Below are 13,786 nucleotides of genomic sequence, written 5' to 3'. Positions count from 1 at the left end.
TGTCAAAATGAAGCTTGTTGTGTGCTCTTTTCAGCCATGTCTAAAACCCAATAGGTCAATTGTCCCTTGTAACTCATTTTGCAGAGCCCATCACATTAAGTATGACCAAACCTTTAACAAGTAAATGCGACTTTGTAATGATCTACATGTATCTCCATACAGAAACCTGTCAGGCAAACAAATTCTTCTCGTCAGGCAAACAAATTCTTCTCGACTGTCACATCTACCACTTGTACGCCACTGCCAATGACATAAACATGTACATGTACGCCTTGAAATACACATTATGTTTGACATATATTTACAAGTTTTGTTTCTGCCGGCGTAACGTAAAATCTTAATGGACGAAATTCAACTACACATACAAGTACAACCCCACGTACATGAGGGGAAATTGCCAGCGCTGCAACCAATAAATATAGTTTCATTAGTGTGGTGCCGGGGACGAAGCGATGACGAACATACACTGTCTGCTTCTGTGTACATCACAAAGCCGCTATTCACAGGCATTTACATTGGGGATATGGGTTAGATTGATTTAATGTTTTGTTCTCGTCAAACGACCTGGACTGGAGTATACAATGTGATTTACGTATACTCACAATTGTGCTATTTTTATAAAATATGCTGATGCAAGATCTTACGTACATTTGGCGTATCCCGACCAAAACAACAAAAAGGAGGGGGAAGGGAGAATATTTCCACACAAATATACTGCAAAAAAAGGTTTAAAACATGATAATGAGCTAAAATGTTTGTTAACCTTTAGGAATAAGAAATGTGTTTTTATGCCAACAAATCTTTTTTAAACATTGGTAACTGTAAAGGCAAAAACAAACAATACTCTTTATTCCCGATGCTAATTGACAATCTATCTTACAAACCTTTTTGCTTTTAAATTTGTTTTAAAACTGTGTACACTTTGACAAATATTAAAATTGCTGTTGCATTATTAAAATGTAATCAAACCCAATTTATATAAATATTGGTTCCCCTATTATACATCAATTATCCCTTGAGAAAGACGCTCTGAGGACTGAAACATCAGGCCATTTACAATTTTGTTATTGAACAAGTAATCTGAGGTATAAAATTGCAAGCGCTAAGCCCTTACGGTGTGGGGTCCGGGGCACGCCTTAGGGCCCCGGGAAAAGTTTCAGGTCGTAGATGCTCTCTGGTGCAAACTAGACTATTTCAGAGACATTTTTGGCACTGTAAGTTCATCTGAAATGTTTAAAGTAAACCATGTCATGCCGTGAAAAATTATCTCAACCAAATCTTAGGATCACCGGATATTTTGAAGAGGAAAATCCGGAAGTACAGAAATAAATCCAGAAGATTCTCATTCTTGTACAATGTGTAACTGTTAATTCCACAAAACTCTGCTACTGGATGACCTTAATCCAGTTTAGCAGGACTAGCTGAATTCTTGCAAATCCAATAATGCCACCTGCCTAGCTAATAATTTGACCATATTTAAAAACAGGGCAGTGCATTTCCTTTGGGCTTCAGGTAATCCTTGGAGCCAGTTTGTGGGAAGTGGGTGCGGCTTGCAGTGCTATTCAAGCACACAGTATGTTTACAATAAGTGTGACCTTGTACATTCTTCGGCTTTTCTGGCAGGCAAGATACCGCACATGTCATAATGGGAAAGTTTACATTTTGTGTCATAATTTCCATATAAATCCAAGAGTTATGAAAGTAAAAGCTGGGCAAGTTTTGAGATGTGCCCCCTTTCATCATATCAAAAGTTGATAAGAATTAGACAGTGCAATCTCCATAAACCATAAGATTTTATGTTTTCTTCCATAATAGGCCGTGTACAAATCAGGCCTGCAGGAAGTCCAGGCTTGGTGGCTCTTTTGTATATGATGTCACAGGTAACATCCTCTACAGTCGGGTGCACATGACTCAAGCAGGAAGAGTGTGGGTTCGAGTCCAGGTCTTGGAATTTTTTGTTCTTCAGCAAGACACTCAATACTAGTAACATGCCAGTCTCTTGGTATGTATCTCTCCAATAGAATGCGACATAAAAACAACTTATGATAGATTCATGCACAGTTTTGATACATTTCCTTATTCGAACCAAGGAGAAACCTGTTTACCAAATCTTTATATAAAAAAAAATTCAAGACTTCATTTTTGCCATAATTGATCAAGTCACGTATGACAGCAAAATTTTTGTTAAGAATTCGCCCACAAAGGAGACTGGACATTTACAGACAAAAATTGATCCAATTTAGGACCACGCGATCTTCAGGAAGTCAAACAAGAGATTGCTGACAAAATTTTGGTGACAAAGACAGCCTGGTTGGCTGTCATGGCAACGGGCAAGGTCAGCTGGTAGATTTACTCCCAGCCGTTGATCATGAAACGATGATGGACAGAAATGTAGGAGCAGTAGGAGCGGTAGATGGGTTTCAATCTAGGCACTTAAGCTGGGGTGGTTTTTTTTCTTTCTTTTTTTTAATTGGGAAGCGCTAGAGTCATAAATTGGAAATTGTTCGGCAGCACAAAATTGCAGACTGTCAACAAAATACCTGGAAGATTTCCTGTCGGGAGAGGTTGTTCAGGGAATTGATTAGAGACATTCATTTGTTGAGTATAACCAGAAGTGTGCAATACACAATAAACAATTTTGATTGATTCTTTTAGATGGCAACCTGATTCAACTTTTCAAGAATTCTATCACCACGCTTCACTTTCAGCGGAATAAAAACAGGAAGAAGAAAAAATATTTTCCATCATCAAACTGTTTGGAATATTTCTCTCCTTCCTCGCTGTCTAATAGAATGCCATCCTGCAGTTATGATTAAATTAATGTCGTGAATGTATCATCACTTTTTTGGCCTGATCCCTGCACCTCCGATTAGGTGCTGGGATGGGCTGATGTACAATGCACATTACAATGTAAGCCTGGGCGACTACTGCGACTAGTGTGCCAAAGTTGTGACTATTGATTATTTAGTCAAGTCACGACAACCGTTATTCAACTACTCGGTTAATCACTTCAACCTCCTGGTTGGTCAACCAATTGTGTCACTCATGACAGTATCCTGCACTGGATCTTGAGAGTATCAATAGAAAATTAGTCGTGACTAGTGTTGAAGTCGAAAAGTTTTCTTTCAACAAATTGGTTGACACAATAACAACTATAAAACCTAGACAATAAAAATACTTTACAAATTTTCAACCATGAACATGGCAGCCATGTTATTAAAAACGAAAGCAAACTAAACTTGGTGTATGTTTTAAAAAAGTAAGAAGAAAAAAAAATCATCTAAAAAGCCTAAACAAAGCATGGGAAAAGGTATTTTATACAAGTAGTATTGCAAAATAGAATTTAAAAAGATATTCATAAATACCCCAGACAGTTTCTCTACTCCTATTGGTGGAGACCGCATCACGTGAGGGTGTTTAAACAGTTGATAATGACCAGTGTTATAACCGGCTGGCTTCCGCGTGTCAAGATTATCATGCAGAACGCAATTCATAGCTATTAGTAACAGTGCGTAATCTACATGTACTTCTAAGCGCGCGCGCATAATCTATTTCTAAGTGCGTGCGTGTACACACAACCCACGCACAACAGACTCTTCACATTGTTTTTGAACAATTATTTCAAACCTCAACTGTCAAAGTGTCTGTAATTGTGTTTTTTTTAATGTTTTTTAACAAAAGGGCATTTTTGAATGGGAATAAAAGAGCAGTGACTCGTTCTTTATCGTCCGTTTAAAATCTTGCAGGGTAGTTGCTGTGCGCTAAAGGCCCTCGCCTTCGGCTCGGGCCTTTATCACCTGGCAATTCGACCCTGCCGGCTTTAAACGGTCGTGTAAGAACTCGTCGCTACCCTTTTATTCCCTTAATAATCATTAAATTAATGTTCCTACCTCAAACATGCGGTTTGAATCAGTCACCTCCAGATCACTAATAACTTCTGCTTCGTGCTTGTCCTCGTCTTCCTCATCTGCCACAACCTCCTTTTCCTTGATCAACCCATCACTCCTCTCCCCCTCCTCCTTGGCTCCTTTCTCAGTAGTTTCTTTGCCTGCATCTTCCATCTCCGCAGCCCCTCTCTCATCCTCAATGATAAGATTCTTATCGGTCTTCTGTCGTCTTAAGAACTCATGGGCGATGTTGAGAGCTATAGTCTTGGCGTACTCCTCTTCTATTTCTCTGGATTCATCTACAGCGAAAGAAAAAAGCAAAATAAATTTTAATCTCCAAGATGCACCTGGGTTTGAATTTGTACACTGGATCAATAACCCAAGGCCAGTGGTTTCAGTGTCAGGTCAGAAAGCTCAAAACAGGAAAAGTCTGGATGTCTTGTTTTTTTTAATATATTTTAATTCAACATCTTTTTTTTCTTCAAAAGAATAATGTTCAAATGTTGAAATTGAGTCTCACAAATATCTTTCAATCCTGCTAAGTAGCACCCATAAATCAAAAGAGATAAATCTTCTCTTAGAATGTTTTCAAAATCAATCTAGACATTTCTAATTGGTTTTAAGTATCCCCGTTTCCAAATCAGGCCGTCAAGCAGTATACTTCCGTTGGTGAAAGGGGGGAGGGGGGCCTATATGCAACCTTTATTGAGATATCATCTGATCTTTCCTGTTCCGATCAATTTCTTAATAGATATGAGCAATATTTGTGAAGATCATACACGTCTTTGCATCGGTTCAGATTTCCATTTAATTTGAACTGAAACCATTGCTGCAAACCTCCCTCAGGAGTTCCGGTTGGCTTATTAAAGCTATCCATGGGATTTTTAATGTTTTATAAATAACTATGTTGATAATCAGGGTAATCAATTATAGGATTTTGCAGCTAGTAGTATTTCCCTAAAAGGTTAAAGGGGACTTTATAATACAAAACTTAAAGCCATGGAAACATTTATCAGCCGTGGCTCACGGCAGAGGTTTTGTGATTCACGTTGAATGAATCTCATGTTTTCTCGAAAGAGAACTGCATCCGAGTGCCTTTGTTGTCTTGGCATTGTCCAGGTTTCTTTGTGACAAGCTTATTCTCTTGAAACCGAAAAAATGTTCTGACAATTCCACAAAAATAACAAAGCACAGAAGTATTAGTAAAGACATATATTTGTACATCCAAGTGTCGTTATACAATTTACCTCCCGACCAATGTCTCAAATGTCTACCATATGTCTCAAATTATGCCAGGGAAATAGCATTTGAAGACCCATGCATATTCAATAGCTACAATCGAAGGAAGAACAATGTGAGCGCAAACAAAATCACTGAAAAATCAAACAGTTATTTTGTAGTTGTTTGTTTTTAACCTCCACTGGTGACGTCATGCTATTGTCTCATCGCTCCATTATTTTGCACGAATGACGTGATGGCTGTGATAAACAAATTTGCCCCATTCGTGCAAAATAATTGAGTGCTGGGACAATAGCATTACATCACAGGTGGAGGTTAAGTTGCATAATGTCCTTGGTGTACCCAATAAAAGGATGAATTAGGAAACAAGAAGAAACGTTCGGTTTTACATGTAGATGTCAATGGGGAAAACCCCAATGGGGAAAACCCACACAATCAGGTAGGGACTGAAAACCCAAACCACATGCAAATCTGTGATCTTAGGTGGAATGCAAACCGGGGTTCCGGAAACCAGTGAGCCAAATTTATACCCCTTATTTTATAATAATAAAATACAAAAATTAAGTTACTTTTTTCCCCCAAAAACATATCATGTACTTTGCCTTTAAAATGTTGAAAATAGAATTAAGTGGGCAAACTGCTTACCAACCAAAAGAAATGGATGGTATACATACAATGCAAAAAATTGCAAAAAATACCTAATAGTGGCCCGACAATTTGACCTTAGCTCAGACTTTATCGAATGCTTTGAAATGTACAAAACAACACTGCATGCTACCATGGCGACAAATGATACTTAACAGTCCAGTGACTCGGTATGCATGTTGTTCAAATGTTACGCACTAATGCACAGTACAAATGAGACTGTATTCATGTAGTCTTCTATACACAGGTCAATCTTCAGCTCACAGAGCTCTTGATAATTTCATTACAAAAAATACAATAAACACAGACCCTCATACTGAGTTTTCTATACACAATTTGATTGGCAAGACTGCAACAAAAGCATAAATTTGATAACATTATCTGACTTCCAAAAATAATTACATTCCAGACATCCAGTAATATACATGTCAGATCAATTTACAAAACAAATCTGTGGAGATTTGTTTTCCTCTGTTGAGAGAGAGACCTGGTGAAATAAACTTTCATTACAAATCATGCTAATTTTGCAGTTTAAAGTTTCTTTTTTTGATTATTTTCTTTGGATAATTCCAGACAAGGTGACATCCTTGGAAAAAAAAAAGGTTTTTCGAGGAGACAGGAAAAGGAGAGGACAGAAGTTCTGTTGAGTGGATGGGCTACAGAATGCATTATGACTATGCCATTTATAGGCCCAATTTCATGGCTCTGTTTTCAGTAAGCACTCAAAAGCATCACTTTTGGTGGCATACTAATCCTTAAAGGCACTGGACACCTTTTGTAATTGTCAACGACCAATATTCTCACTTGGTGTACCCCAAAAATGCATAAAGTTACAGACCTGTGAAAATTTAGGGTCAAATGGTCGTTGAAGTTGCAAGAGAACAATGAAAGAAAAAACACCCTTGTTGCACAAATTTGTGTGCTTTAGATAAATAAGGCTTCAGATGAAGTATTTTATTATTTGAGTGAGAAATTACCCGCTTTCTAAAAAACTATGGCACTTTAGAGGGAGCCGTTACTCAAGTACGTTTTTATGCTAAAAATTAGTAATACAAAATAGTGTTCAGTGCCAAGAGTGTACAATAATTCAAACAACAAATAATGCAAAAATTTTCTATGAAAAGCATTTGAAACCGTTTGTTCTGAAATGAATGGTTAGAAACATGTTTTAAAAGTGGAATATAATGATCGACACATAAATGCCTAAAAATTGCCGGTTTTAATAATAATAATAATAATAATAAGACATTTGTAAAGTGCCTAATGCAAAAGCCTCTAAGCGCATTAAAGAAACAATAAAATAAACAATTAGAGAAAGATACAAGATACAAATAGGCAAATTACAAAAAAGAAGCTTTAAACAAATGAGTTTTCAACAAGGACTTAAAACATTGTAAAGTATTAGCTTGGCGAATATGCACAGGAAGACTATTCCAAAGAAACGGTGCGGCATAAGAAAAAGATCTGTGGCCATAAAAAATGGAAGAAGCTCTAGTAGCAGAAAGCAATGACTGTTGAGATGATCGTAAAGTCAGAGTATGGTTTTCCATAAACGACAAGAATTAACACGGCACGCCAATTTGTGTTTGACTTCACAAAATTGTAGGCATTGTTAATTTGCAAACTAAAAGAAAACCACGCAATTTTGAGGCACGTGCATGAGTGGATCATTATGTTCTACTTTCATAACATCTTTCTAACCATATAGCATTTCATTACAAACGGTTTCAAACACTTTTCGTAGACCAACTCGTCTGATCCAAAGCAACGTGTCCCTTCAATGGTTGATCGCACAAGACATGAACTCACTCAGCTCTACCAATCCTGTATAACACATTTAAGATACCCGGTAACGAGAAATCTTATTGAATTAAGAGTTCCAAGGTTTTTCTTCAGGTTTTTTTCTAATGTGTGTCTTAAAGAAGTTTTCAAGACTACACTTAACCTAATTAAATAATTGAATTATGTGTATATAATTTCCAGGATAATAATGAAAAGAAACTAAATCCATTAGGCTCTCTCGGAGACACTCACCGAGCGTGGCTTTTTCCAGGTCCGACTTTTCTATGGGCTGTTCCTGCCAGATGTGAGCTCCATCTTTATTAAGGATGTGGCAGAGATGGGTAGCGTCAATTCCGCTTGTTGATGTCTCCTCAGTCTCGCATCTATCAAAACAAAACAAAATGTTCTTAAAAATATAGATAAAATGGCTCTTAAATTATAAAAGCTGCAGTTAAACAAATTATTACGTTCAGACAGTAAGGCCAAATCAAACAAATACATGTTTAGCGTCCTGCCTTTTATGAAACAAAGGAAAGGAGGGCCTTTTCTCTTCTTTTTTTTCCTCAAAATGGCCGGCCGACACATTTTTAAAGACAACCGGCTGGCTGGGCTATTTTTATTTCTAAAGGAGGCGGCCTCTGTGGTCAAGTTGTTGGACTGCAGGACTTGCATTCACAAGGTGGGTTCAACAAGGTTGTGGGGACATGCTAAACATGATTTTGTTATTTTGGCCTTATGCCTCTTAAAGGCAGTGGACACTATTGGTAATTACTCAAAATAATTATTAGCATAAAACCTTACTTGGTGACGAGTAATGGGGAGAGGTTGATGGTATAAAACAATGTGAGAAACGGCTCCCTCTGAAGTGCCATAGTTTTCGAGAAAGAAGTAATTTTCCACGAATTTGATTTCGAGACCTCAGATTTAGAACTTGAGGTCTCGAAATCAACCATCTAAACGCACACAACTTCGTGTGACAATGGTGGTTTTTCTTTCATTATTATCTCGCAACTTCGATGACCGATTGAGCTCAAATTTTCACAGGTTTGTTATTTTATGCATATGTTGAGATACACCAACTGTGAAGGCTAGTCTTTGACAACTACCAATAGTGTCCACTGCCTTTAAGTAAAATCTGCAGCAAAACAAATTATCAAGTTTCAGACAGTAGGCCCTTCGCCTGGAAACCTCCTAATAGTCTGCCGTAATTTCTTTAATAAAGCACGCAGACAACATTTGTTCTATAATTAAAAACATTTCTAGGGAACATGGTTCTACTGTGACCATCTTTATGAAAGTCATATAAAAATCTATGAACATTTCAGGCCTGAAATTTTATCTTTGAGATGGTACGGTCATTTTCATTTTATAAACGGCACTTCCTTTGCAAGATCCTGGGATTTTCCAAAGGAAGTGACCGTACATGTAAAAATGGTATTTCAGCTGGTAAAATTTTTCTGGTGAGCAAAATGTTGTTGTGCTTAGCTATTTTTTGTGTGCTTTTAAGCAGCTCTATGAAATTGGGTCCTGAATTCATACGCATGCCAGCAACCACTCGCCAGACAGAGTTTAGAAATTTGATCAGAAAGCTACACATAGTAAGTCTTTTTTAAATGTCTTGATAAGGGTGAAGATCTGAACTCGAACCCAGGTCAAGCAAAAACAACTTATACTGCTCAAAAAACAGTTTATACTATTATTCTTTATTAAATATTATTCTTTAAGAGCTATACAAAGCAACAGCGTTTGAACAATTGATGCAACATTTAACAGTCTAGTATGAAATTCTAAAGAACACCGCAGTCAAAAGCTGGTTCTGCTACCGTTGAACAACAAATGGAATGTAGTGAAATGATGCTGAAATAACACCATGTCGGCATTTACGCGTTTCCGTAGTGATGAGGGAAAAAGAGCTTTGAACATAATAATCAAGTGTATATTGGATGCGTGGGTGTTCATGCGTCAACATGTATGGGTTGTGTACAGTAGAGCATTCAAAATATGAAATACACTTTGTACATGTACATGTACATGCTCTCATGTTCAGACATCGTGTAAATGACACAAAATTATTCTGAAATCCTGAAAAGCCAAGGTTGATATCTTATTTCTAAACAAATAAATACACAGAAAATAATTTTAAATAATGCTTGAATAAGTCCAAAATGCAAACCAATACTATACAACACTGTTTAATGTTACATTTTAAATTCTTCAAATGCTGTGTTTTTGTACAGCTCCTGAGGAATAATAATATTTGTCAAGGCTTTATCTTCAGGCATTTCAAGGTGCTTTATATCATTATGTTTTTCCAGACAGGTTCTGAAGTTTTTGATCTATGAGACCCAATTATGCGACGCTTTGTAACACGGTGCTGAGTTATAGCTACTGCCAGAAACACTGGGGCGAACCCCTTCTCTTGGTGATAAATGTAGCCTGGTTTCTTAACGTGCAATCTACAACACACCGGACTAGCAGCTTTACATTTTATGTAAAGGACAAAGAAATAGTGGTTTTAAATGTATTGCTTTAAGGACACAAGTGTCAAGACCGGGATTTGAACCCACATCAAGCAAAAATGACAGAACAATTAGCATGAACAACAACAACAAGAAATATTCAGTTTTAGGGAGGAAAACCCCAATTGAGAAAACCCACGCAATCAGGTTGGGACTTAAAAGGAACACGTTGCCTTGGATCGGACGAGTTGGTCTATTAAAAGCGTTTGAAACCGTTTGTTATGAAATGCATATGGTTAGAAAGATGTTTTAAAAGTAGAATATAATGATCCACACAAGTATCACTCGAAATTGCACGGTTTTCCTTTTTCGTCGCGAACTATCACGGTCGGCCATTTATGGGAGTCAAAATTTTGACTCCCATAAATGGCAAACTGTGTTAGTCGACAGGGTCAAAAGAAAACCGTGCAATTTCGAAGCATATTTGTGTAGATCATTGTATTCTACGTTTACAATATCTTTCTAACCATATACATTTTACAACAAACGGTTACAGAACGGTTTTCAAAGACCAACTCGACACATCCAAGGCAACGTGTTCCTTTAGAACCCATGTACAGAATGACAGTGTGTCTCTAATTAATTCCTTTAAGAATGCCTTAGTCAAGGGCTCGAATTTAAGGGAAAACTCCCCAGACAGCAGGGCTTTTTTCAGCTAAAAATGTTTACTTGACCAGAATTTATTTTAACCAAAAAGACCAAAATCTTAAATGAGGAAACAAAATAACTACACAGATTGTTTCTATTTGAATCCGTACTAAGAGAAGATTTATCTCATTTCACTTTAACGAGAGATATTGATCTGACTAAAATTCAACATATTGACCTTTTGTTTTCCAAGATTGACAGAGAACTTCAGGCATCGTTATTCAATTGAAAAACACAAGACCACCAGAGTTGTATGATCATAGCTTGTATGATTACTGGCAGGACTTCAAAAATTACTGGACTCAAGCTATCGGTCCAGTGTAAATTTCAAAGCCATGTTTAGTGTAATGTAATACAGAGCTGCCAACATTTTGCATCCTGCAATCAAAACAAATTTAATATAACAATCGGGGAGATTCTAGAATTATATTCAACCTAATAGGCAAAAAGCTTCCACAATTAGGGAGATTTGTTTATATTTTGTCAGAATATGGAAAGACTGGTTTATTTTCAGGGAAAATTTCTGCAGAATTAGGGAGAGTTGGCAGTTCTTGTAACGCCTTAAAATAAATGAGACAGTGTGCAGCAATCCATTCTCTAACGTCACTACAGTACATCATCACATTCTTCATGATGAGCAGATCTTTAATTTATTCTCATAACCTTCCCCCGAGGTACCCAGTAGTTGGTGTAACATCACCACTCGCTTATGTTTATGTTGCTTTAAATTCACTGTCATGTTGTGCTTACAATACATTAATTTGTTGAACTTAACACTACAGTCTAACGAGAAAACAGAATTAGCTGTTGCAAACTGCTGACCAACTAAAATAACCCACTTGGTAAAAATGAAAAAAATGCAACAAATAATAAAGGCTTGAAGTTCAGGTTATGTATCAACACAAAACAATACACATTTTCATGTTTGATCTTTTCACTTATGAAAGGGCAAAACAGTTCTTTAGAAAATATTTGTTGTCTGTCTTTCAATTCAATTGTGTCGTGTTTTGTTGCCATTTAGCTGCCGAGAAAGCGTGGGTCGAAACGTCAACACTGTCTAATCCAAAACAATATACAAAGTAAACTGCTTGTACAATTATGAATACTTTATCGTATGCTTGCAGGGGCATTTTTTATTTTATGATCTTTTCAATAATGAAAGGGCAAAGGAATTACGCATCAGACATTATTGTCTGTCTTTCAGTTTGGCCGTCAGTTTGGTCCTTCAAAGCCGCAATTATCGTTCAATTGCTACATTCCCTCCAGACCACCTTGGTTTCAACCGTGCATCCAGATAGCTTCGGGTCTAACGCTAAGGCTTGGTAAAATCGACGTAGTCATCGTTTCAGAAGCTGTACGCAAAACTCGATGTCATCAATTAGATGTGGGCTCCTACTTTCTCTCCCTCCATTGCGCCTGCATCTATCGCCATGGCAACCAGAATGGAGACCGAGGCAGCCTTGTCTACTACAACCAAACCAATCACCAGTCAATATATTTTTTTTCTGTGCACCAGCATGTCCAGAGGCCACAATTAACATCCATGCAACAGCACGTTCCATAAGGTTTGTGTTTTTTTTTTTTTATATTATATATATATTTTTTTTTCAAGGGCATTTTTAGCTTTCATTAATAAGAAAAACTGTCAACAACATTTTGTACCATGACTTTATACTGTTGAATGCCCTCGTTTATGTTGACACCTGGGCCTGCAAGGGGGGGGGGGGGTTGTGGGCACATCTATTTTTGGCCAGCTTAATCAAACAACTGCTCATTGTATTTATTGATTTTCTTCTTCATGCTGTGTAAGAACCTGTTGACAAAGCTGTTCTTGATAAGATGGTTCCCTCTCCCTAGAGTGCATTTTATTTTCATCATATTAAGTTAAGTTGCAGACGAAGCATCCAGGGCCCAACAATCGCAAACAGAAAGGAAGCACCAACAAACTATGCTTTAAAACCAGAAAAAAAGTTACTATACAAGCCAAAACACCATCCAACATGTACACAACTGGTAATCTCCTTCTCATTTTTGTTCATCAGAAAAGTTTTATTATTGCTGCTTGAGCAGCTCTCTTTGGGGGCCTTTCTCAAACCTCGGATTGGGCTCTGGCTCAGGCTTAGGCTGTGTGTGCTGGATTTGCAGTGGAAATGTATCCCGGCCTTCAACCTGTAGTTTTGGAGCAGCGCGTATTGCACGCAGTGGTTCTAACATCAGCAGATGGAGCCAAGAGCCAGAGCCGAAGCCATGGTTTAACAAAGACCCCTGGTGAAATATTATTGTCCACAGTGTATGCTATGATAAATTCCTCGGCTCAGTCAAATTAAGCCTCAGTGAACTTGTCAAGCTGTTGTTTGTATAACACTTGAACTTATGTGGTAAACTTCCCGTATGACCAGTGTAGTGTCCCACTCTGAATATTTTTTATATTTTTTTACCGGGGCATTGCTTTGGGGTTTTTCAATTATATATAATATATAAACTTTTTTAATTAGACTTTTTAATTTATTTATCAGGGATGAGATTCTAAAAGAAATATAAAAGACTGAAAATTTGTCACATCGCAGGAGGCGAACACACGTAAACTATATTTCCCTTAACTATTTTTTCACCTGCCGGCAGGTCAAGTCTAAAAACAAATATTTGGTCACCTGCAAGTTTTTTTCACAAGCATGTTACCATGCAAACCATTTTTGAAACATACAAAAAAAATTGCAATACGGCAGTTGTCAAATTTACTAAGCAGTGCACTCCCTCTGACAGTTTCCAAACATTTGGAAAATTTATCAACTCTACCATCTATAAGGCATAATACCCAAAATTTTCAACTGGGCAAAAAACGATTTCTTTGACCACTCATCTATCTTTTAGCACTTTATAAAGAAATTGTTTGCTTTCAATAACATCATTTTTTATTTAAGAATTTTTCAACTGAATATATCTGTCCTTTCATCTTTTCAATATTTTAATAACTAACATACTGCCTCATTTTGTTCTGTTCTTTTGCAGACAAAACTCACCTATTAGCCAATGAAACACACCCACCTGCATGATGACCAAATAAGA

General features: G+C 37.1%; 1 protein-coding gene across 1 annotated transcript in view; it reads right to left on the bottom strand.

Moving 5' to 3' along the window:
• LOC117297937 overlaps positions 1-13,786 on the bottom strand; it is a 39,664-nt gene that overhangs the window by 19,000 nt on the left and 6,878 nt on the right. Inside the window, exons 4-5 of the mRNA XM_033781129.1 lie at positions 7,806-7,936; positions 3,891-4,186 (exon numbers count right to left, since the gene is read on the bottom strand). Coding sequence (XP_033637020.1) covers positions 3,891-4,186; positions 7,806-7,936 — 427 coding nt within the window. The remainder of the gene's footprint in view (positions 1-3,890; positions 4,187-7,805; positions 7,937-13,786) is intronic.

This window comes from Asterias rubens, chromosome 12 (assembly GCF_902459465.1).
Source record: "Asterias rubens chromosome 12, eAstRub1.3, whole genome shotgun sequence".
In the NCBI taxonomy this organism is placed as follows: domain Eukaryota; kingdom Metazoa; phylum Echinodermata; class Asteroidea; order Forcipulatida; family Asteriidae; genus Asterias; species Asterias rubens.
The sequence above is the reverse complement of the archived record's forward strand: the minus strand, read 5'-3'. Positions and strand labels throughout refer to the sequence as shown.